This window comes from Suncus etruscus, chromosome 10 (assembly GCF_024139225.1).
Source record: "Suncus etruscus isolate mSunEtr1 chromosome 10, mSunEtr1.pri.cur, whole genome shotgun sequence".
NCBI classification, from domain to species: domain Eukaryota; kingdom Metazoa; phylum Chordata; class Mammalia; order Eulipotyphla; family Soricidae; genus Suncus; species Suncus etruscus.
Genome location: NC_064857.1, coordinates 753006 through 779179, shown reverse-complemented (window position 1 = coordinate 779179; position 26174 = coordinate 753006). Strand labels below are relative to the sequence as shown.

Below are 26174 nucleotides of genomic sequence, written 5' to 3'. Positions count from 1 at the left end.
ATAATAACACTATTTGTTGGGTTTTTTTTGGGGGGGGGACCCATACTCAGTTGTGCTAGGGAATCACTCCTGACAGTGCTTGAGGGACCCTAGGGACCCTGTGTGGTACCTAAGATCAAAAGAGTTGACTAAGTGTAAGACAAGTGCCTTAATCCCTATGCTATTTTCCCTGCCCCTTTAATTTGAGGGGGGTTTAAATATACCAAATCATTTTTTGGTAGACTTTAAATACTTTACATTTTGATTTTTATACTTCTCTAAAAGAGATAAATATAAAAGCCTGTATCAAATTTATTCTAGATTTTAATTTTTTCAGTCTAATGGACAAATACACACACAATTCTCTCTCTCTCTCTCTCTCTCTCTCTCTCTCTCTCTCTCTCTCTCTCTCCCTCTCTCTCTCTCTCAGGAAAGTTTCTTTATAAAGTTTTGATTTCAAAGATTTAATGAAGGTTCAGGACATATGCTAATATAGGATTATATTCTATTGGAGCTTGAACTTCAGGCTGCTTTTTAAAATGTTATCAAAGGGGTCAGAGCAATACTGTGATGAAAGGCACTAGTCTTTCATGCAGCTGACCTAGGTTCTATCCCCAGTATCCCATATGATCCCCCAAGCCTGCTAGGAATAACCCTTGAGCACTGCTGGGTATGACAAACATAGGCTGGACACTTTTTGTACTGTAGTACAAAGCTTTAACTTTGAAGACAATAATAAATTTCTAAAATCACCCTGAAGAATAAAAAAAATTTTTAAAGACTTAAACTAATATAACTTGTTTTCTCTTAGGGAAAATATTCATATGCTCTCTGAAGAAAAACAGAGAATAATGCTGTTAGAACGAGTAAGTAAAATTGTTTTCTTAAAATATATATGTGTATTTAAATCCTACGTAAAAAACACTTGTTACTTCTGTCGTGATTGGATTTTATTTTATTTAAAATTTTTTTAAATCATAACACCATGATTTACCAAATTGTCCATAAAATACAGTTGTTTTAGGCTTTAAATTTTCAAACAGAAATCTCACCACCAATGTGACATTTCCTTCACTAGAGTCTCCCATTTCCTACCCACCACCTTAGCCTGCCCCCTGCAGGCACATACACATTTAATTCATATTGTTACAATACGAATACAATTGTATTCGTGTTGTATTGCAGATGGAATTCTCAAAACTTTGATCAATGACTGTCAAAATTATTTTAAATGGTCATATCCTTTCTGTGGTGTCCTTAATATCAGTGTCTAAGGATTTACTGGGCTGTGGTTGGTGCTTGTTGGGCCTTCTGTTACTGTGCAGGCTCACGGAGCTTGGTGGTCTTCTATGTAACTTTCTCATCCGAATTCCTGTGAATTCACACTACGACTGCACTTACACTACTATAAAATTTTGAGACTTGCAGCTGTGCAGGCCAGGATCTATAGATAAGATGAACTGATTTTCTGCCAGGAAGATGGCAGGTGTCTGATCTGGTTTTAATGATTGTTTCATGCTTATGAGAAGTTCACTCATAACAATTTTTTGTGGTGTTTTAATCTTATGCATAATTAAGGCATGAACTTTGCTGCTGGACTGCATTCCTCATCCCGACATCTATTGACCCGAGGCAGTAGACTTTTTAGGCTTCTTTGTCATAAATCATCAAGTTTACATCTGAAAAATATGCATAAAGTTTATATCAGAGGAAAGAGCTGGAGTTTGGTAGATTGGCAATCTTATAAATTTACGTTATGATAAGTTGTACTCAGTAACAACTCAGTCTTTTTTATTGTCTTGTTCAGTTGTCCTCAAACTTGTTAAATAGGAGGCCAGTCACTGTCCTTCAAACCGTTGGAGGGTCGGACTATAGTAAAAACAAAAACTATGAAATACAATATGTGGCCCGCGGGCTGTAGTTTGAGGACCACTGGTTTAGATAAATGTAACTAAAATTATCCTAATTATCTTTTTATATTATTAAATTATAATGTTACTAAAAGACAATATCCACTCTAAAAACACAGATTGTTTTATTCGATTATTCACCAACCTTTTATTTGAGAGCCAAACATTCAGATTAAGGTGTTGAAAATCATTGTTTAGATTTGAATAGGTAAAAAGATAAACTATAAGACTCTCTTCTCTGCAGACTTTACAGTTGAAAGAAGAAGAAAACAAGCGGTTAAATCAAAGACTGGTAAGGCTGTATTTACTCCTTGTGTAACTCATCTTCACATTAAAAATATTTTTATCTTCCATTTCATGATAATCCTTTCATTAGAGGATAGATACAGGATTTGATTCATTTGTTTCAGATTGTTTTGAGACATGTTGGGCATTCATAATGACTTAGATACCAGTGATGAAGGTGGGTCCTGTTGTGGATGCTGAAGTAGTTGTCTCTGATTATAGGCCTGACCAAGCATGTATTCCATGCCTTACTATTCCACTTTTAAAAGCAGTCTTTTCTGATTTTCATTGAGTTTATGTTTCATGATTATGTTTTATAGCTTCAAATTAGATTCTTTTTTTGTTGTTTGTTTGTTCGTTTTTAGCCATACCCAGTGGTGCTCAAGGGTTAGTCTGGCTCTGTACTCAGGGGTCAATCCTGCCAGTGCTTTGGGGGAACCCTATGGGATGGTAGGAATGGAAGCCAGGTCGGTCCCGTGCAAGACAAATGCCTAACTTCTGGCTCTAAGTCTTTTTTTCTTTTTTTTTTTAACTGAAGGTGCCTAAAGCGATGTCGCTAAATACACAGAGCATATACCCTACTTTCTCGTATCTGATTGGCTGAGGCACATCATAAGTATCCCACTATCACTAAACTAAACAGAGTTAGCATATTTTTTTGGCCATAAGATGCTCTCCCTCCCACCCCCCCCAATTGCGTCTTATGGAGTGAATGCATATTCACTAAACAGAGTTAGCATATTTTTTTGGCCATAAGATGCTCTCCCTCCCACCCCCCAATTGCGTCTTATGGAGTGAATGCCACCCCGAGCTGAAGCCTTGGTGCAGGGGAGGAGACCGTCTGAAACCCATGTGTATAAATGGTCAGGCGCATCTTATAGAGCGACAAATACAGTGTCTCCCTGAAATGGCTCCAAGGGTCTGTGTGTCATGCTTGTCCTCTGCTGTCCCGTCCTACTTGTAAGTCCTGGTCAGAATTTCACTGGGGACCCCACAGCACCACCAGCTTCATCTTCAACTAGACGCATGTTTGTCTTCAGAGTGACCTTGCAGAGTGACCTTGGCTTTACTCTTGCCTATGAAGGCAACCAGTTGCTTGAACCAGCTAGTGTTTCAGACTGTCTTATATGATGTGAAAAGGAAATACTTATTTTTCAAAAAGTTCATTCTTTTCTTCTTGGGGCTTGGACCACAGCGGCTACTCCTGGCTTTACGTGCCTGAATGACTTACTGCCAGCAGGCCTCAGGGAACCACATGAGACGCCAGAGGCCAGCCCCAGTTTGGCAGATTGGAAGGCGAGTGCCCTGCCCTAGCCGCTGTACTACGGCTTGAGCCCCTTGAGCATGCTCATTTTTAAACTTTTCCCTTTTCAGTTGTGAGGACTGGCCGCAGTGCTTGGATTCAGATTTGCCAGGATACCATACTTAAGTTGTGGAGCTTTCTTTTTTTTTTTGGTTTTTGGGTCACACCCGGTGGTGCTCAGGGGTTATTCCTGGCTGTCTGCTCAGAAATAGCTCCTGGCAGGCATGGGGGACCATATGGGACACCGGGATTCGAACCAACCACCTTTGGTCCTGGATCGACTGCTTGCAAGGCAAACACCGCTGTGCTACCTCTCCGGGCCCAAGTTGTGGAGCTTTCATGTGACTCTGTATGCCACCGACATCACAGAGCGGAGCTTCTGGACTCACTCAGAATCACAGATCCACATCTGTCCAAGCACCCAGCCACCGAGCCCTGCCTCAGTTTCTCACATTCTTAGGATTATATTTAATACTTCGAAAACGTTTGTAGCTACTTTTTAATTTTTAGAATTTTTAATTTCTTAGAATTTTATTTTAATGCCTGTTTTATTTTATTTATTTATTACGTATTTACTTATTTATTTATTTTGTGGTTTCTGGGTCACACCCAGCAGCGCTCAGGGGTTACTCCTGGCTCCATGCTCAGAAATTGCTCCTGGCAGGCACGGGGGATCATATGGGACTCCGGGGTTCGAACCAATGACCTTCTGCATGAAAGGCAAACGCCTTACCTCCATGCCATCTCTCCGGCCCTATTTTTGTTTATTTTTAATTATATTAATTACTTTATTTAAAGACCATGTCTCACATAGTTGGTCATATGTTTCCAGGTAAGTGGGAACGAAATCAAAAAAGAAGAAAAAGTACAGTAAGAAGAAAATTTGTGAAATTAGTGTATTTCACAATAAAGTCATTGTTGTCAGAAGATTTACTAAGTTCTTGCTGCTAGTCAATCTTTCTGTTACTTTTGTTTCTGAACATTAGGGAGCTTCAAATGCGTGTTGGCAGCTAAATTGGCGTGTTCCTACTAGAATGTCAATATTAAAAATTTGGAATTGTCATTGCACCCACATGCTCCAGGAATTCTAAGCACCATAGTTAGTATATAGCAGCTTTTGTGGGGTATGTTTTTGGCTGCCAGGATCTTCAGAAGTAAGAAAAGGTGGGGCATTTTACCCACATTCACTCCTAAAACACTTCTGGTGATTTCAGCCCAAGCACCTTTATAAACCTGGGGTTTGGTCAGTTTGATCTCTGCAGAGAACTGGAGTTGAGGGCTGAGACAGGGCCATTAATGAAGCAGCAGTTGTGGATGGTGGGTGCAGTTGGCCTTGGGCTGTGGGTCTTGGGTTGCTGTGAGACAGGATTGAAGCCTGTCAAGAATGAGCAGCGCTTAGCTAGCAGAGAAATTAGCTTTTCAATTCCATTGCACTGGATATTAGGATTAAAACTTAATAGGTGCATTAAGTTTGGGTGATTTAATGCTTGCTCAGGAAAGTGGCACTGGATCTGTTCATTGTTTTGTTTTGTTATGAAGCTTTATGCTTTATACTAGAACAGTGAAAGGACATTTAAACGGAGACATTTCAGGATTATCTTGGTGTTGGGGAGAAGGGTCTTTTCCAGCTTTCAAAATGTTATTTCACTATCCCTGGTTGAACTTTTATATTTTTCTTAAGAGGTTGTTGGGATTTTGCAAAAGTTTTGAAAACTGTTAGCAGTTCTGACTCTTAAAAAATTGTTTTTCGGGGCCGGGCGGTGGCGCTAAAGGTAAGGTGCCTGCCTTGCCTGCGCTAGCCTTGGACGGACCGCGGTTCGATCCCCCGGCGTCCCATATGGTCCCCCAAGCCAGGAGCAACTTCTGAGCACATAGCCAGGAGTAACCCCTGAGCGTCACCGGGTGTGGCCCAAAAACCAAAAAAAAAAAAAAAATTGTTTTTCCTAACATTTTAAGAGTAAAGGTTCAATATACGTAATAAGGACAGATCACATACAGCATGAAGTCCAGAATTAGTAGTGCCTCAAATTGCTGAAAGAATAGTTTAACACACACACACAAACACACCTCAAATTGCTGAAAGAATAGTTTAACACACACACACACACACCTCAAATTGCTGAAAGAATAGTTTAACACACACACACACAAACACACCTCAAATTGCTGAAAGAATAGTTTAACACACACACACACACACACACACACACACACCCTTTATATCAGAAAAGGCCCTCACAAACTTATTCCAGTACACTGATTTTAGAAGCAAAAGCCCTTTTCTTTTAAGAAGGGTTCACTTAAATGGAATTGGAGTAGTTAGCTAATGAATCACAGTTTAAAGAGATATAGAGGTTAAGGTGCTTACTTTGCATGTGGGTACCCTGACATTCCATGTGGTCTCCTGAGCACAATAAGCAACCACCAGTAAGGATCCTGATGTATATAGCAGAGAGTGAGCCCTGAGCTATGCATGAACAACAAAAAGACATAGAAGTTACATTATTTGAGATACTAGAAAAATAGGAACAAAACATTTTATTTAGTTTTTTATCTGGCTTTTTTCATTTTATTGCATGAAGTTACATTAATCCAAGTGAAAAGCAGACCTCAAATAGTTACATTATACAAGCTGTGAGGTTTTTAAACTTGTGATAAGGGACAGAAGGTAAATTTTATTCCTTGCAAGGAATTCCTTGCCTCAAGGCTGCTGCCACTGAACATGTGTGCTCAACATGTGCTGCTCTGTGCTGCAGAGGGACACACACACAGTCTTAAAAGAGGGACGGACACACACACACACACACACACACACACACACACACTCTTAGAAGTTCTCCGAAGAAAAATAATTTATAATTTAAGATGTCAGAAATAACTAAACTTACCTTGGTGATCAGTTCATAATGTCTGTGATGTTTGCCTTTTATTTGGGGGACTCTGCATTTGATCTCCGATATCCCATCTGATGTATCATTTATTCTACCCCCACCCTCTTCATCCCAACCTCTCTTCTGCGCCACCGAGCACACCAGGAGTAATTCCCGAGTGAAGAGACATATCATACTTAAAAACAAAAAACAATAAATATATGCATACATGGGCTCATTGCTGTGCATACCTGGACTAATGTGTTATGTACCAGTTCTTTGTTCATCACTTCCCCTCCCACCACACATAACAAAGGAAAGGCTAAGTATGAAGACTGGCTACATGGCTCACAAGGCTGCGGTGCACACTTCACTGACTGGATTCTGTGCAGGAGTAATCTTCAGCACTTGCAGGGGTGGCCCAAAATCCAAATGAGAGAGGTTTTTATAAGTTTGGAATTCAGAGATGTGAATGTGTTGTAGTAATATTCCAGTAAATACACATAGTAAGTTCATGTTGCAGTTTAATTGTATGAACTTTGTATTTTTCTTTTTTGTCTCCAGATGTCTCAGAGCATGTCTTCAGTATCTTCAAGGCATTCTGAAAAGATAGCTATTAGAGAGTAAGTGTGTGTGTGTGTGTGTGTGTGTGTGTGTGTCTGTGTGTGTGTGTGTGTCTGTGTGTCTCTTGCTTGGGAGACCACCTGGGATGCTGGAGATCAAGCTCAAGCCCAGGTCAGCCATAGTACAAGTGCCCTATCCACTTTAATTTATGTTTTGAGTGTGCTAAAAACTTGTACTGAGTACTTTTGAGTTGTTTATGAAAATGCATTTTTTTGTTTGTTTGGTTGGTTGGTTTTTTTTCTTTGTTTTTGTGGGGTCAGTGTTCTCCCAATCAGTGCTTATGAGCTACTTCTGGGTAGGTGCTAGGCTGGGGCAGTCGCACCAGGTGGTTCTTGGAGGTGGGACCTTCTGGTGCTGGGAGTGAATCTTGGCCAGCATGCTCTGCAGCCCTTGAGCTAACTCTTTGGCCTCTGAAATTCATTTTAATGGCTCAAATCTTTCATATCCATGTTCGTGTAGCACAGTGCTCTCTGAGGGAATAAACTTTTTGTTTCAGTAAGTAAGATTTGGGGGAGGTTGGGAGAGACCCTGTGACTGGTGGAGGGACACTGACATCCTGATGGTTGCTCTGGTGTTGGAGCATGGCATGCTTGAAATCTTACAACTGTATTCCAAAGCATGAACCCTGAAAGATTTGAAAATTAAGAATAAATTTTTGTTCTGAATTTCAATTCTGAAACATGAAGATTCAGCGACCAATAGGAAAATTAAACCATTATTACCATTTTTATCATCATTCACACAGATGTTTTGAAACCTTTTGACTACTTTATTATTGGTCAGTGCCATCTTTTTTAAATTCCATCTCTTTACTTTTTGCTTTGAGATTAAAGAATTTTTAGGGTGGTTGACCATCCCCCCCAGTTTGGGAGTCACCAAGCAATTTTCAGTAGTTACTCCTGGCTCTTTACTCCTAGTTTCCTCCTGATCCTCTTTTAGGGATCTTTTCCAAAGGAGCTCCAGGGACTGGGTCAAACCCAGGTCAGGTGCATACAACTTTCTGTGTTATTTTTCAAGTTCAGTATTGAGTTCTAAAGTTGCTTTATTTACTTCTTTTTGTTTTTCACACTTTCATTGATGTCATATTCTTACACACTACAACATTATTGTTTGATAATGTTTTTAACCTTATTGCCTCATAGCAGTGTATTTTGATGTGTGGTCTTTATTTGAAGAAAGGAGTCTGGAATAATAAAGAAAAAAATCCCTTTCCTTATTCTCTATTAGTGATACTGTGACTCACAGACTGGGTCACACACCCTTTGTTGTGGGCTCATGGTTTTGCAGAGTATTTCTTGGCCATGGTTTTCACGCATCTTCTTTTCATGCCAGTGCTCACCACAGGCCTCACTTTCAACTCACTGCTACAGCCCAAAAAGGCTCACAGTGCCAGGATCAGTGATGGCAGAGCTGCCAGGATCACAGCTGTTGCAGATGTACAGAATCAGGAGTAAACACTAGCCAGGCAGAGCCTTTGATCACTGAGCCTTCTCTGCAGTTGTTTTGTTTTGGGGTCACACCCTGCGGAGCTTAAAGGTTACTCCTGGCTCTGCACTCAGAAGTCACCCCTGGTAGACTCAGGGGACCATATAGGATGCCGAGATTCAAACCACCGTTCTTCCTGGGTCGGCTGCATGCAAGGAAAATGCCCTACCACTGTGCTATCTCTCCAGCCCAGCCCTGCAATTTTATTCTTAAGAAGCCTTTGGGATCTAATGATTGCTAGTTCCTGGGGGCATCTGCTGCTGTGCCCAGCCCTTCTAGAAGAGCCAAATAGAGGAAAAATGGTGTGCATATGAGTATGACATTGAATATTGTATCATTATTTGGAAATATAGAATCTTGGTATAGTATAAGTAGATTGTATTTTCAGAATGGGTTGCTAATAACTCCACAATAAAATCACATTTCTCTGTTCAGTTTTCAGGTGGGAGATTTAGTGCTCATCATCCTAGACGAACGCCATGACAATTACGTATTATTTACTGTCAGTCCGACCCTGTACTTCCTCCATTCAGAGTCTCTGCCTGCCCTGGATCTTAAACCAGGTGAGGGTGGTAAGTGTCACTCAACTCCTTAATTAAAGTAATGATAAGCTTGCAGCCGAGAGACTATATATATATCAAAGCTGCTTCTTCCTGTTACCTACTAGAATTTAAGTTAGTAAGAGGGGTACTGTGTAATCTGCTGTTCTCTTAAATAAAAACTTATATTATTAAAATGATTTCACTGGATCCATTAACATTTTAAAAGTTGGGACGTTACTAGTAGTTATAACAGAGTTATAATGTCATAGTCCTCGCAGATACAAGCTACTTCAACCTATTGCATGCTCATTTGTTTTCCCTAACTCTTGGTCCAGGGGCTTAAAATGACTTAACACTGTATTTTAGCTTCTGATTATTCAGGATCTTTCCATTGTATCTTGCCAAATGATGTTTAAGGATTGAAAATTAGGCCTCCCAATGCTTACCACAGACTGTGTTCTTTACACTGACTGTATAAGAAGAAGAGGTATAGTAATTGCACCCCCTATACACCTCAGCCCAGGCCCTTTGCCTGGTCTGTATTGTGAATGGGGGACATGGAAAAAAATTAGTTTTGCTTTAAGTCAGGGGTCTCAAACTCAATTTACCTGGGGGCTGCAGGAGGCAAAGTCTGTAGTAAGCCTTGAACATTGGGGGGTGTGACCCAAACAACTAAAACAAAACAAAACAAAACAAAAAAGACTCCTCTAGGCCAGGGCCACAAAATGTTGTAAGGAGGGTCTCAGATGGCCCTCGGGCCTCGAGTTTGAGACCCCTGCTTAAGTCATAGCCTTAATAGCTATTTATTAATGGGCTAGAAACTACCTTCCTCCATTCTCATGTTATCTTTGCAACCTTCTCTTTGCTTCTTTACCCCTACCTTTTTATTTTATGCTGACTATGCCCATACTCCTGCCAGACTGGATGACAGGCAGTTATGAAAAAGATCCCGTTCTTTGATAAGCTGGGATTAAAAACACTGCTATTCAAAAAGCAGTGTCTTTCTTGCCTTGGGCCAGGGCAAGGGGAGTGTGTTTAAAGGTGAACATAGTTTTTTTTTTTTTTTTTTTAATTTGGCTTTTCTGTGTGCCTGGGAGCCACTCCAGGAGTCAGGACTCCTCTCCTAGCCTCTGTCAGTGCGCGCCCTGTGTGCAGCCCCTGAGCCTGCCAGGAGCGATTTCTGAACATAGAGCCAGGAGTAACCCCTGAGCGCTGCCAAAACAAACAAACAAACAAACAAAAAAACCCACCAAAAAAAAATGTGGCTCTCAAAATAAATTTTAATCGTGGTTTTGGCGAGATTTGGCTCAGTTGAAAAAAAAGGTTGCCGACCACTGGCTCACTAAGGTGTTTCTAGGGTGTTTCATCATGTCCTTTTATGGCTAGATATCGAGGGTGATATATGTGGTTTATAGGGCCTTGAGGTCTGTGTCATTATATTTGGGGTAGAAACTTAGCCCCATGGAATTTAACCTTGTTAGCCTTAAATGGAAAATTTTTTTTTTTTTTACAATCATCTTCTTTTTTTTTTTATAATGCAATGTATTGTATATAATAATATATTGTATATACATTGTATTCCATTATTGAATAACAATATTTTTTTTTCTTAACACCACCCATCACCAGTGCAACATTCCCATCACCAATGTCCCAAGTCTCCCTCCTCCCCACCCGACCCCCGCCTGTACTCTAAACAGGTTCTCAATTTCCCTCATACATTCTCATTATTAGGACAGTTCAAAATGTAGTTATTTATCCAACTAAACTCATCACTCTTTGTGATGAGCTTCCTGAGGTGAGCTGGAACTTCCAGCTCTTTTCTCTTTTGTGTCTGAAAGTTATTATTGCAAGAATGTCTTTCATTTTTCTTAAAACCCATAAATGTGTGAGACCATTCTGCGTTTTTCTCTCTCTCTCTGACTTATTTCACTCAGCATAATAGATTCCGTGTACATCCATGTATAGGAAAATTTCATGACTTCATCTCTCCTGACAGCTGCATAATATTCCATTGTGTATATGTACCACAGTTTCTTTAGCCATTCGTCTGTTGAAGGGCATCTTGGTTGTTTCCAGAGTCTTGCTATGGTAAATAGAGCTGCAATGAATATAGGTGTAAGGAAGGGGTTTTTGTATTGTATTTTTGTGTTCCTAGGGTATATTCCTAGGAGTGGTATAGCTGGATCGTATGGGAGCTCGATTTCCAGTTTTTGGAGGAATCTCCATATCGCTTTCCATAAAGGTTGAACTAGACGGCATTCCCACCAGCAGTGGATAAGAGTTCCTTTCTCCCCACATCCCCGCCAACACTGTTTATTCTCATTCTTTGTGATGTGTGCCATTCTCTGGGGTGTGAGGTGGTATCTCATCGTTGTTTTGATTTGCATCTCCCTGATGATTAGTGATGTGGAGCACTTTTTCATGTGTCTTTTGGCCATCTGTATTTCTTCTTTGTCAAAGTGTCTGTTCATTTCTTCTCCCCATTTTTTGATGGGATTAGATGTTTTTTTCTTGTAAAGTTCTGTCAGTGCCTTGTATATTTTGGAGATTAGCCCCTTATCTGATGGGTATTGGGTGAATAGTTTCTCCCACTCAGTGGGTGGCTCTTGTATCTTGGGCACTATTTCCTTTGAGGTGCAGAAGCTTCTCAGCTTAATATATTCCCATCTGTTAATTTCTGCTTTCACTTGCTTGGAGAGTGCAGTTTCTTCCTTGAAGATGCCTTTAGCCTCAATGTCCTGGAGTGTTTTACCTACATATTGTTCTATATATCTTATGGTTTTGGGGCTGATATCGAGGTCTTTAATCCATTTGGATTTTACCTTCGTACATGATGTTAGCTGGGGGTCTAAGTTCAATTTTTTGCAAGTGGCTACCCAGTTGTGCCAACACCACTTGTTGAAGAGGCTTTCTTTGTTCCATTTAGGATTTTTTGCTCCTTTATCAAAAATTAGGTGATTGTATGTCTGGGGAACATTCTCTGAGTATTCAAGCTTATTCCACTGATCTGAAGAAGAGGATATCAAGGGAATCCAGATAGGAAAGGAAGAAGTCAAGCTCTCACTGTTTGCAGATGACATGATACTCTACTTAGAAAACCCCAAAGACTCTACCAAAAAGCTTCTAGAAACAATAGACTCATATAGCAAGGTGGCAGGCTACAAAATTAACACACAAAAATCAATGGCCTTTCTATACACCAATACTAATAAGGAAGAAATGGACATTAAGAAAACAACTCCATTCACTATAGTGTCACACAAACTCAAATATCTTGGAATCAACTTGACTAAAAATGTGAAGGACCTATACAAGGAAAACTATAAAACTCTGCTCCAAGAAATAAGAGAGGACACGCGGAAATGGAAGCACATACCCTGCTCATGGATTGGCAGGATTAACATCATTAAAATGGCAATACTCCCCAAAGCACTGTACAGATTTAATGCGATCCCCCTAAAGATACCCATGACATTCTTCAAAGAAGTGGACCAGGCACTTTTGAAATTTATTTGGAACAATAAACACCCTCGAATAGCTAAAGCAATCATTGGGAAAAAGAATATGGGAGGAATTACTTTCCTCAACTTTAAACTTTACTACAAAGCAATAGTTATCAAAACAGCATGGTATTGGAATATTTTGTTTTTGTTTTAATACAAAAGGGCATCTTTGATAACACTTTCCATAGGTGGCATTATTGAGCTAATTTAGAAATCCCTAAATTATCATTTATGATTTATGCCCCAAGGTTCTCTTTCATGTCTTGAAATTTGCTATTCTATGATTTGAATTACATACATCTTTAATGAGTAAAGTTGGTTAAAAAGTGACCCGAGACCAGAGTGGTGGCTCAGCGGTAGGGCATTTGCCTTGCAAGCAGCTGACCTAGGATGGAACTCGGTTCCACCCCTCGAGTCCAATATGGTCCCCCAAGCCAGGAGCTATTTCTGAAAGCATAGTCTGGCGTAATCCCTGAGTGTCACCGGGTGTGGCCCAAAAAACAAAAAAAAAAAGAAAAAGAAAAAGAAAAGAAAGAAAAGTGGCCTGAATTCCATGTGTCTTACAAGCCATACCTTTCAGTGATTGCACAGATTTAAGAGCCTGCCATATTCATTCACTCAGGAGAACTTCATCTGTTTTAGTTGTTGCTTATTTTCATTAGAGTTGACAACTGTGTCTTTCAAAAAGAAACTAATGGTTTGGTTCAATAGCTTCAGGTGCAACGAGAAGACCCTGGGTGCTTGGGAAAGTAATGGAAAAGGAATATTGTCAAGCCAAAAAGGTAAGGACTTCACCTTGGCATTGATGGAGATGTACAGCTTCATGCAATAGTTAATTATGCTCTCCTTGGCTTTTAAGTGCTCTTGAGTTCAATCAGAATGAATTTGAGCCAGCAACTTTATAAGTATTTGTTATTTACCTCATAGCTGTCCAGACAAGAAAACTACAACCTGTTTCCTTCTAACACTATAATTACAGTTTTTTCATGTGTAAAGGAATATGTATATACAGCGTGCTTAAAAGTCAACTTATTTTTTTTTTATTTTTGTTTGTTTGTTTTTGGGTCACACCCGGCAGCGCTCAGGTTCCTTCTGGCTCCACACTCAGAAATCGCTCCTGGCAGGCTTGGGGGACCATATGGGATGCTGGGATTCGAACCAATGACCTTCTGCATGCAAGGCAAACGCCTTACATCCATGCTATCTCTCCAGCCTCCATATTTTTCAAAGCCGACATTTTCTTAGCTTTTTATGGTTTTTGGGCCACACCCGGTGATGCTCAGGAGTTACTCCTGGCTCTTCCTGGCTCTGCACTCAGAAATCACTCCTGGCTTGGGGGACCATATGGGATCGAATTACAGTTCGTCCTAGGTTAGAGCCTGTACCACTACTCTGGCCCCAACATTTTCCCATTCTTATATGCTACCTCCATTGAATTTTTTATGTGCTCTCCACTGAAAAATATACACTGAAATCAGCCCTTGGTATAGGAAAGTGGAATTAACTGAGCATTCTTCTTGACTCTGTTTTTGGGGTCCTCTCTGCTCCTGTACACTGATAGAGTTTAAATTTTATAGTACAGATACTTAAAATAATGACTCATTTTTACTAATTCTTTGGGGGGGAGGCATTCGTCCTCATTTTTTTCCTGAGTATTAGTGGAATGTTCGTATATATGTTAAATATAGGGTCAGAGAAATAGTACATGCCTTGCACACCACCGACCTATATTTAATTGCCAGTTCCCCATATGATCACTAAAGCAACGGGGAGTGGGGGGGAATCTCTGAGCACCGAGCCAGGAGTAAGCCCTGAATACTGGCAGGTGTGTCCCTAAAAACCAAAGGAAGGAAAATTAGAGCTCTCCATGCCACTCTAATCCTCTGGGTAATTTAGCATTGAGTAGTAGTCTAGGATGAAAATTGTGACTTGGTTATTTAAGTGATTATTTTTTATCTTTCTTTTTTAGGCACAAAACAGATTTAAAGTTCCTTTGGGGACAAAGTTTTACAGAGTAAAAGCTGTGTCGTGGAATAAGAAAGTATAACTTATGAGGGAGAAAAATCAATATGTTCTGTGACATTTTTCTGATTTGTTCTTTAGTGCTTATTCATCACTCCAAAAATAGCAGTCCATCTTTTTATACAAAAGTCAACAATATACTTCATTGGTATAATATCATTTACTTTTTAACTGGCTACATTTTAGGAAAAATAAATTTGTCAAAGCCCATGACTGAATTAAAATGGTTTCGGTTTCGATTTTGTCTTTTTTACCCAAATAACTAGCCATGCGGACCAAACTAGTTCATTTTCTCAAAGGGCATACCCTGTGCATTGAGGCTTAGAATTAGCCATATTAGTTGCCTGTTACATAAACACATTAGCTTGAACTTAGGTATTAATGTTAGTTATTACCAGCATTTGTCCTTTTGTGAAATCAGTATCAGAAAACTTGCACTCTTTAACACATTCTTTATAAGATGTGTCAATTCTTCAAAACTACTTAAAGGAGGAGTGTTATTGCATGCAGATAATCATAATTTTGAGTTTGCCTCTGTAGATTACTAAAGCAAATGGTTTTATTTTTTTAAATGCCCTTTGATGTTTGAGATCATAAAGAAACTCAAATTTGGCTTGGCTGCTTTTAAAATCAGCCATAAGAAGCAATCTTTAAAAGCACTTTTCGATGGATTGGTCACGAGTTTTAAAGGGAAAAGTCTGCTTTTGAGTTTCAAATGCAGCACTCATACTTTCCCAACATCTTCGTTATTTTGTTTAGAATATAATCATATTGGTGGAGTTGTAATTCATGGTTAAGTTTCCAGAAAAAAAATTCATTGTACATTAACCATTTAGAGATCACTTAACAAAATATTGTATTGTAAAAGACATGTAGAATTTTAAAACAATAAAGATTTGAACCTGTAAATGTGTGTGCCTTTTAAGGGAGGATGCATTTTTAATATATTTGAGTGATTGGTGGGAAGTGTGACATTTGTATCATATGAAAAGAGAACATGTTTATTATAAAAATGTACTTTACATACTATGTAACAGGGTGAAACAGTATTATGTAGACAAGTATTGTGTAAATTAGATCTTTTAGACAAGTTGCCATTGAGCGGAGGTGTTTAAATGAGTTCAGCTGGTTAAGATTTGTTTCAGATTTGTTGCTAGAGAACAGTAATAAAATGATTCTTTTTCAAAAATATAAAAATACGTTAACTATTTTTAAGTTGTGTATCTAGTACAGAAAATGGAAAAAGGATCAATGGTGTATAGAAAACAGAATTTGACAACATATTAATGAATAAATGAAGAAATGATATGTTTATATTCAATCCTTCAGTGACATCTTTATGCAAAATATAAAAGCAATAAATTACTTTTTTATGGAGTGGTTTCCTTTAGCAGACTTGGGTGGCTCTGGGTCTATTTGAATTTGCCAGGGAGCCCTTTTCTTTTACAGGTGGAACAATATGATGCATGATTCAATATGTCCTCGTTGTGCAGAAGAATTGAGGGCTGACAATGCTCCCAAATCCAGAATCTCATGGATGTCACTCTTTAGTGTTGAAGTTTGTTGCTTATTCATTTTTTTTAATTGTTCTTGGGTCACACCCAGCAGCGCTCAGGGGTTACTCCTGGCTCTATGCTCAGAAATCACTCCTGGCAGATTCGGGGGACCATATGGGATGCCGGGACTCGAACCACCGTCCTTCTGTGTAAGCAAGGCAAACACCTTACCTCTACGCTATCTCTCCGGCCCCGCTTATTCATTTTTTAATATCCTGTTGTATATTCTTTCAGTTTTCATGTAGACCTTTTTAAAGCAGTGTGAAGATAGCAATAATATTTTCAGTTAAAGAAAAGTGGCCCAGGGACTAGGCATGCGGAATCCTAGTTGAGTCCCCAGTACCTCACATCTCTTGAGGAACAACTGCAGTGACTCCAAAGCACCTTCGAATATACCTTTGAGTATAGTCCAAAACTTTAATAAAGTTATAAAAATAAGAAAAATGACACCAAAAAGTCTCCATTCATCGACTCACTTCTTACCTTTGAGTGTCAGTCGGTATACATATAATAAAGAATTCCTGACTTGCAATTCTGCCGCTGATTCTGAACTTTGGGCACGTAGTATAAACTCTGAACTTAGTTTCCTTGTGTACATGTTAGTAAGCTTTTACTCGAGGGATAATTTTATATGTTAAAATAATTTGAATAATGTTGGGGACATACTAGGTATTTACTGTTAGGTATTGTAAAAATAAATTATTTTTCTATTTTATAATTAAAAACTAAATTTGCTCTTCAGATTTGAATAGAAATATACTTTGTTTTATTATAATATTGAATATTGTTTGTGGGGGCCTCACCTGGCTATACTCAGGTCTTACTCCTGAATCTATGCTTAGGGGTCACTCCTTGTGGGTTTAGGGACCATAGGGGTGCTATGGCTAAATCTGAGTCATACTTGTAAGGCAGGTGCCCTAACCACTATATTATCTCTTGCCCACAATAAGTTGAATTGTTTGAACTGTTTTTAACTGTTTAAACTTTCAGCACACGGAATTTTGCTAGCATCCATGATAAATATTAGAACCTATGGGCAAAACTTGTATGTATGAACTTTAATCCTTATTTTAAAGTTTATGGTATAAAACAAACATGCTTTCAAAAAAAAAATACCAATGTTCCTTACTCCCTGTCCTAGATACTATTTTTTGTTTGTTTGTTTTTGGGTTTTGGGTCACACTTGGCAGCGCTCGGGTCACTCCTGTCTCCACACTCAGAAATCACTCCTGGCAGGCTCGGGGAACCATATGGGATGTTGGGATTTGAACCACCGGTGGTTCTGCGTCAGCCGCTTGCAAGGCAAACTCCCTACCGCTGTGTTATCTCTCCGGCCCCTAGATACCATTTTTGTTCCTAGAGTTAATTTTACTTTTTAGTCCAGTTTTACTTTGTGTCAAATTGACTGAACTCCATTTCTTGATGAATTGGTTTATACTGTCGATATACTTTATCTTAGAAAAAGAGTTAGTGTTTCTTAAGAACCTTTTTTGTAAAGCATAGTTTTTTTCTGGTTGCTTTCACTGTTACAGCACTACGTATTTTCTGCTGAGTCAGACCCTGGACTGAAATAATTCCTTCCTGGTACTGCTTATCGTCTCTGAAGTCTTTTTTCTTTTTCTTGTGCTTTTGTGTAATTATCATAACTCTATTTCAGATATTTCTTATTTTATTCAAATCACCTTTTCTCCAGGAATTTCTTCCTTCAGTCTTTAGTTCTGCTTCAAGCTGGTAACTTTTCCTTTCAATCCTTCTTTCTTCCCTCCGTCTTTCCTTCCTTTCTTCCTTTGTCCTGCTTCCTCTATCCTTTGCTTTCTTCCTCCCTTCTCCCTCCTCGCTCTATCATTTCCTCCTTCCTCTATCCCTCCCTCCCTTTCTTCCTCATTCCCTCCCTCTTTTCCTCATTTTAAGATATGAAGGTACAAATTTTTTGTTCACCGTTTTTTCTTTTTGTGACAGTAAAACCTTGAAGTTTCTAGTCTATATTTCTCTCTCTCTCTTTTTTTTTTTTTTTTTTTTTTTTGTTTTTTGGGCCGCACCCGGCGGTGCTCAGGGGTTACTCCTGGCTATCTGCTCAGAAATAGCTCCTGGCAGGCACGGGGGACCCTATGGGACACCGGGATTCGAACCAACCACCTTTGGTCCTGGATCGGTTGCTTGCAAGGCAAACGCCGCTGTGCTATCTCTCCGGGCCCTCTAGTCTATATTTCTGCCTTAACTTTAGCAATATAGATCCTAGAAGAAAGTGTTTTTGATTTTTAAATATTTATTAAGGGACTATGACTTTCAGTTATTGATAGTTGAATTTCAGGTGTGCATCATTCTAGCAATGCCTGAGATCACCACCAGTGCCCCAGATTCTTCCACCCCTGATTCTGTCTCCTTGACAGGCAATTTCTTTTCAATTTGGGGAGGGTGTATAACAAAAAGGGTTTTTTTTTTTTTTTGGTTGTTTGGTTGTTTGGTTGGTTTTGGGTCACGCCCGGCAGCGCTCAGGGGTTCCTCCTGGCTCTATGCTCAGAAGTAGCCCCTGGCAGGCTCGGGGGACCCTATGGGATGCCGGGATTCGAACCACCAACCTCCTGCATGGAAGGCATGCCTTACGTCCATGCTATCTCTCAGGCCCCAACAAAAAGTTTTTATTTATTTATTTAAACACCTTGATTACATACATGATTGTGTTTGGGTTTCAGTCATGCAAAGAACACCACCCATCACCAGTGCAACATTCCCATCACCAATGTCACAAAAAGTTTTAATAATAAAAATAAATGCATTAATGAAAATGCAAGGTATTTAATGCATAATAGTAGGAAGAGGAAAACTGTAAAGAGTTTATTTTTTATTAGCAGGTAGTTGTTATTGAAACTTACATATAATGGGAGAGAGAGAACACGGGCTTCTCCAGAGTGAAAACAAGCAAAGAAACATTGAGACAAGCTAAAGAGATGAGCTCAAGGGAGAACAGGAGCTTAAAGAGCCGATGGGCACCTTTTTAGTTTTGACTGTTGCGGTTTGGTTCTCATTAAACTACCTGATGTCTGCTTTCCAGGATATGTTTTGCCTGTTGCTGACTTTTTGTTTTCAACATCGATTATTTTTAGTGAAACATTGACAGTTTTATTATAATTAATTGGAAAACATACATACATAAGATACATGTTTTCTTAAATACCGTGCACATATTTCACAAAGAAATTCCATGATACTAAATTGATTACAAAAAGCTACTGTTGCATTTGTTCTATATTAGCAAAGGCATTAACACCCTGGTTTTAAATATATGATTTTCATTTATACACTATTTTTGTACTTCTCTCATTGTTGTCTTGCTACTTTTGTATTATCACTGGGACTCCTCACTCATTGGAGGTTGCATTCATAAGGTTACAGAAATACTAATTTAAGATCAATTTTTTAACTTAAAAAATCACTTTTTTAACTGAAATAAAAGTGCTTTTATGGTTCCAAGTAAAGGATGATATTAAAAAGAAGGCAAGTGTCACAGCAGGATAATCCCAATAGTTTTCAGAGAAAAGTGTGATCCAGAAAACCAAATGAGCCAGGGTGATAGTATGTACAATGGGTAAGATGCTTGCCTTGCATCTGGCTGACCCAGATTCAGACCCCATATGGTCTCCCCAAAATCACCAGGAGTAATTCTCAAGCTCTTAGCCAGGAGTAGCCTAAACTTCTAGATGTAGCCCAAACACAAAAGAACCATTTTTAAAGATGGGAAAGTATTCACAACATACGGAATCATAAAAGTTTATAGTATACAATATTTTATATTCTGTGAATCTACTTTTGTAAGTAAAAGTTTAATGATAAAATGAAAGAAAATGTAAGATTTAATGGATAAAAGTTGGGAGAGGAAAATGAGAAAAGGAGAGACAGACTACTGGGACACTGGCAGATTTCCCAATTCCAAAAAGAAATTCAGGCAAGTATTTTCTGTCTTTGTAAATGCAAGCGGACTAGATTTTTCATAGTAGTAAATCAAAATTGGCTTTGGGGGGACTGGAGAGTACAGTGGGTAAGGCACTTTTCTTGCTCCAATGAACATCAGGAGTGAGCCCTAAGGGCGGAACCAGGAGTAAGCTCAGCACCAACCAGGTGTGGCCCCCAAATAAAGATTGGGCTGCCTTTCACACATCCAACCCAAGTCTGATCTCTGACATCTCATATACACTCAAAAACCACCAGGAATGATTGCTGAGTGCAGAGCCAAGAGGAACACCTCAACAGTAACATATGGCCCAAGAAACAACAACAAAAACAACTTAACCTAAAGTTATTTTCTTAACAAAAATCTTCCTTGAAAGATTCACCCACAAAGATTTACCCACAAGCACTTGTCATTGCACCTGAAAGTGTTGACAACGTTTTGAAGAAGACAAGTGCATTAAGAGAAAGGAGAAAGTAATTCATAACATAGCAATTCCATCGGCAAATTTAGCTGCTCCAATTTGTATGAGAACTAGGTGCATTCTGAGGGTGGATGTGCTTTTCACAAGACAAGTTTGCAGCGACCAAATGCTTCTGGTCTAGACTCAGTACAGTAATTCCACTGGATGTGTGAGAGAAACTGATCAATACCTCCCATCAAGTATTTTGTATGTCAGTTTCTGAAGATCATAGTTTCAGAAAAATCACAGCCATTGTAGATATGGTTTTATTTTGTTTCTAGAAACTAAAAGATCATTTCAAATATTATACATGAAAAATAGGTATTTCAGCATCAGTTTCTCAAATGAAAATTAGGCGGGTCATGTTTATGCATGAAAAATTGAAAATATTTAAAATTCCTAGATGTAGCACTATCTTATTTCTATGAAACTTCAAAATATATCTAGACTACTTCTAATAGGTTTTGTATATATATTCGGGCATGGAAAATCAATTATGAATGATGCAAAATGCTCCCTAGTTTTCTATGCAACTTTATTTTTTTCTGCATATTGGATTAAGAAATAAACTAAATCTTGTTCAATTTTTCCTATTAGAAAAAGTGGAATTAAAAAAATTAAAAAAAAAGAAAAAGTGGAATTAGCGGTGAAGAAAAATCAGATACCATCACTGCCATTTACATATATTAAGACACATGGCCATCTTTTTCCTTACACAGGGACAACATCCATCAGGGAAGAGATCAAAAGAACTACACTAAGGCAAAAGCATTTATGTCAACCTGAAAAGAGAACCTCTGGAAAGTTCTATCTGTTGCCTTACAAGTTTAGTGCTAGGCTGTATCATGGTCAAATCAGAATAAATCAAAGTAGACCTGCATATATGTAATCTGATTTCCTACAAAGATATCACTGCTTCGTTAGGGAAAGGCTGCTTTTTTTAATAAAAGGTGGAAAATAAGTGAGCCTTAGCCTAGATCACATATTTTGTTATTTAAAGAGAATTTAAAAAAAGTGGAGAAAACTTTCAAACATCACAAAGCTAAATAAATATGAAAAGGTAAAACCAAGAAAAGAAACATGGAAAAAATATCCCTTTGGGTAAAACAGTTATTGAGCAACGCAATTAAAATAAAACATTGAGGAGCCATAGATATAATGCAGGGGTTAACACGCAGCTGACCCTGCCAGTACATATGATCCCTAGCACTGCATGTGGTCCTTTGAGCACCACCAGGCATGATTCTTGAGCACTGACCAAGAGTAAGTAAGCCTTGAGTGCTGCTGGGGTTGACCCAAAAACCAAAAGCTAGAAAAAATATTGAAACACTGGATTTCATTCAAATTAATCATTACTTTTATCCATAAACCCTATTCATAGAGAAGGGTAAGTCAGACAGAGAAGATATTTGTTATGTATACAGAGGGTAGGTATCTAGAATATAAAAAGAATTAAAGCATATGTATAAAGAACAAAATTATTTTTAAATGAAAATGTTTATTTTTTGTATTTGGCCACTAGAGTGATTTAAATTAAAAAAATTAACAGTAACAAGTATTGATATAAAGGAAGGACAGTTGAAACTCATTACTTTAAAAGGGAAGTAATATGAACACCCAGCAGTGTTTTTGGAAAAAGGAATCCCACTCATTTAGAAATGATGAATGAGAGCAATTGATTCACTGAAATATGTATATATGAATGTCGATAGATTAATAAAATGGAGAGTCAGGTTTGCTCTCCTATGAATTTTTCTCCTGACGTTTCTGGTCAACAGATGTAGGTGGTGGGAGCAAAGGGGATAGGTGATCCTTCATCAAGCAGGTGTCTGCATCAAACATGAGTGTCCTACAAGTTGACGTGATTTGCTTTGCATTTATGTTTTCATTTGCTTGTTTGTCTGGGGCCACACCGAGTTGTGCTTCGTGGCTTATTCTGGTCTCAGTGGTCAAGGCTCATCCTGACAGTGCTCAGGAACCATAGACTGTGCAGGGGGGTCAAACTGTTGGCCATAATGAAGGTAGATGCCTTCATCCCATTAGTATCCATTCAGCCCCAATTCAGTTTTAACATTCTATGTGAACAGAATAGCAGTGTTCAGTCCCACGCAGTAAGGCCTTATTTTTTAAGGACTGTTCCCACACTGCTCAGAACTTACAAGCTCTAGGGACTGAAGAGATATCACAGCAGTAGGACATTTGCCTTGCACGTAGCCGACCCAGAATGGACCTGTGTTCGATTCCCAGCATCCCATATGGTCCTTCGAGCCTGTTGAGCGATTTCTGAGCGCAGAGCCAGAAGCCAATCTTTGAGCTATGCTGGGTGTATCCTCCTCCCCCCCCCAAAAAAAAAGATACAAGCTGTAAATTTGTTTATCCAGGACAAAGAAAAGATTCTTAAGATCCCATTCCACAGGTTCATTTACTTTGTTAGAGAAGTTCACAGAAATGTTGGAAACACGTTCACTATTTTAGTAAAGGATATGATAAGAGGGTTAGGTAAATAATTTCCCCCTAAGAAATAATCCCTTTAGACTAGCCCACAACAAAGGTGTCTGTCCCAATACACTGAGACCCTTCAATCTGCAAATAGGTTTAACCTTATTAAACTAAGATAGTCGGCACATGATCCAGGAATGTTGCTCTTAATCCTCTAAAGATTCTTGAATCAAAAACAATCAGTATGTACTGTCCATGGAAGACAGTTGGGGCTCTCAGTTTTTAAGGCTGTTCATTTCTGACCTCTTCTCTGTCCTGTTCACTAGCCGAGGTCCTGAGCATTTCCCTTTACTTCCATTTGTTTGGCTATATTCCGTCTGCTCTCCCTTCAGCATTGTTGGTGCTACTGTGACAATGGCAGTGGCAGGGCAGGGGGCAAGGACTGCGTATGTGTTTGCATGTGGTCCTCCCACATTTTCAGCTTTGCTGCTTGTTAGGAGTTGCCAATAGGCTGTAGTGCTTGTTTGTACTCTTAACTGCTTTGCACATCGAGGTTCGTGCTCCTTAGGCTTGCAGCGATTGCTTACGTGCTCTCCTGGGCAAGCACATGTAGTTGAATCACAAGAGTGGGGTTAAGCGATTTCCGAGGTGTCCTCGTAGGGCTCACACATGGGCTTGCAAGGGGTGACGTTTCCTGCTCGTGGGACTCACATCGTTTCAGGCGCTGTGCACTCGCAGGGGGCATCCTTGTTTGTGCCACATACGCACGCCCGAGCATCATAGAGTAGAACTGTCAGGCTTAAACGTGGTTCAGAGGGAATTGAACTCTGACCATCTGCTTGCGCTCCTTCAGGATGTCAGAATGAGTTTTGAAGCAAAACGTGGCGTGAGGCAGACATTAAGTTAGCCACAAAGTACATCAACCAGAAATATACTGAGGTTCGTTGTGAAGTCAACTCTGCCTTTATTTTATTGCTGATGTTACTCATTAGGAAAGTAGCTTTAGGAGCTGCCCTCAGAAAATATGCCGAAAAATTTGTAAAAATGATTAAACGACACCCCTTAACTATCATCTCATAGAAGGCAGCCACTTGCCTGTGATGTAAAAGTTTATTCTAAAGAATAAGTCAGTGGCATCTTCTCTTAGAAAATACCTTAAGTTAAATAATGAGCTTAATATTTAAAATCAGAGCGAGAGAGAGCGAGAGAGAGAGAGAGAGAAAGAGAGAGAGAGAGAGAGAGAGAGAGAGAGAGAGAGAGAGAGTTCTATAGGCTGAGCTCAGGCTTTGTATAAGGGAAGTCTGATCCCTGGCACCTTCTGGTCCCTGAGCACTACACAGAGAGCCTCAACTACAGACAAAGAAATAGCTCTTAAGCTTCACCATTGTAGTTCAAAAACTATAATAAATACATTTCTTTTTTGGTTTGGGGTCACACCCGGCAGCGCTCAGGGGTTGCTCCTGGCTCTATGCTCAGAAATTGCTCCTGGCAGGCTCGGAGAACCATATGGGATGCCGGGATTCGAACCACTGACCTTCTGCATGCAAGGCAAATGCCTTACCTCCGTGCTATCTCTTCGGCCCCTGTATAATAAAATTTTTAGTCAATGAGAATATGTGTTTGGGCAATAAAAGCACATTATAGTTGACAGAAGGAAGAATAGGGTTGTTCATTAAAGTAATCACCATGCTTCTCTTCCAATTGAGGGTTGAATAAAGCAAAGGATTAGTGTGAGAAATCCAGCTTGTTATTTCAGCTATTTATTCAAATTAAGAACCAGATTCAACACCATCCACATACTGATGGCCTGCTGATTATCATGGGGTCAATGCAAAGTCCATGTAAGGTTCTTATTAGTAGATGGACTAGGAGCAACGTAAGGGCCATGGGGGAAGGGATTGGTCTCAGTTGTTCACAGTGAGTTATGGTAATTGTATATCAAGGCAGACAATGTTAACACTACTGTGACATTATTTTTGTTTTGCTTTGGGGTCACACCCAGTGGTTCTCAGGGGTTACTTCTGGCTTTGTGCTCAGAAATATTTCCTGGCAGGCACGGGGGATCACATGGGATGTGGGATCGGGATTCGAACCACCGTCTGTCCTGGGAAGGCTGCGTGCAAGGCAAACACCCTACCACTGTGCTATCTCTCTGGCCCCTGTAACACATTATTTTAACAACAAAACTTTTAAAGATAGGAGATAGAGATCAAATCTTTTGTTGTTGTTGTTATTATTATGATTATTTTATGGAGATTTTTGGGACCACACCCAGCAGTGTTCTGGGTTTCCACAAGGCTCATCTCTCAGGATCATTCTTGGTAGAGCTTGAATAATGACCATATGTGTGCCAGAGTTCAAAGTAGGCAGCCAAGGCAAATAAGTGCCTTTCCCACTCTACTATCTTCCCAGTCCTTTATTATCTTTTTTTGGGGGGGGGGGTCACACCTGGCAGTGCTCAGGGTTACTCCTGGCTGTCTGCTCAGAAATAGCTCCTGGCAGGCAGGCAGGGGGAAAAGCATTTTCTAGGCACTGACATTAATAAAATCTAGTAAATCAGTGTATAAAGTGAGAGTTCTATCCTGTGATGATAAAAAAAATACTAGCTCCAAATACTACAGAATAAAAAGAGATTTTAAAATGCTATCTTCTGTTATTTATCATTTCTTGGGGGGAGAAAAGGTACTACTGTGGTATACTGTAAGAGAATTTTACTAGGAAGAATCTTTTAATTCTTGGTGCCCTCTAGAGAGATAGTACAGTGGGTGTAGGGCACTTGCCTTACATGTGTGGCCAATTCCAAAAACCCCATGCATGCAACTCCTTCCCCCACACTACCGAGGATTCCAGAGTGCAGAGCCAGGAGTAACTACTGAGCATAGTGAGGTTTGGACTAAAAATTAAGAAAAGCTGCTTATAATTCTGTAAGTCTCACACTCTTTATTAGACAGAATAAAGAAGCAAGTTTTATTTAACAGCAAATCAAAAGTTGCTGCCTTCCTAGGAATATTCTTTTTTTTTTTTTTTTTTTTTTTGGTTTTTGGGCCACACCTGGTGGTACTCAGGGGTTACTCCTGGCTGTCTGCTCAGAAATAGCTCCTGGCAGGCACTGGGGACCATATGGGACACCGGATTTGAACCAACCACCTTTGGTTCTGGATCGGCTGCTTGCAAGGCAAACACCGCTGTGCTATCTCTCTGGGCCCTTTTATCTTATCTTAAGGCTGAGTTTTCTGGTAGATTT

At 39.4% G+C, this 26174-nt stretch overlaps 1 protein-coding gene and 1 non-coding gene across 4 annotated transcripts in view; both read left to right on the top strand.

The window, feature by feature from the left end:
- RB1CC1 (RB1 inducible coiled-coil 1) overlaps window positions 1-15903 on the top strand; it is a 74813-nt gene extending 58910 nt beyond the window's left edge. The window contains exons 19-24 of one of the 3 annotated variants that reach the window (XM_049781905.1): window positions 791-845; window positions 2134-2181; window positions 6912-6970; window positions 8892-9019; window positions 13216-13286; window positions 14474-15903. In XM_049781905.1, the coding sequence (XP_049637862.1) occupies window positions 791-845; window positions 2134-2181; window positions 6912-6970; window positions 8892-9019; window positions 13216-13286; window positions 14474-14551 (439 nt within the window). In that variant the 3' untranslated portion in view covers window positions 14552-15903. Of the gene's footprint in view, window positions 1-790; window positions 846-2133; window positions 2182-6911; window positions 6971-8891; window positions 9029-13215; window positions 13287-14473 lie in introns of all 3 variants that reach the window. The other 2 variants (XM_049781904.1, XM_049781906.1) reach the window with 2 other exon arrangements.
- Window positions 9428-9559, top strand: LOC126021105 (small nucleolar RNA SNORA51). The gene has a single exon (XR_007499717.1). It is a non-coding gene; the product is annotated as a small nucleolar RNA SNORA51 (small nucleolar RNA).
- Window positions 15904-26174: the final 10271 nt, after the last annotated feature.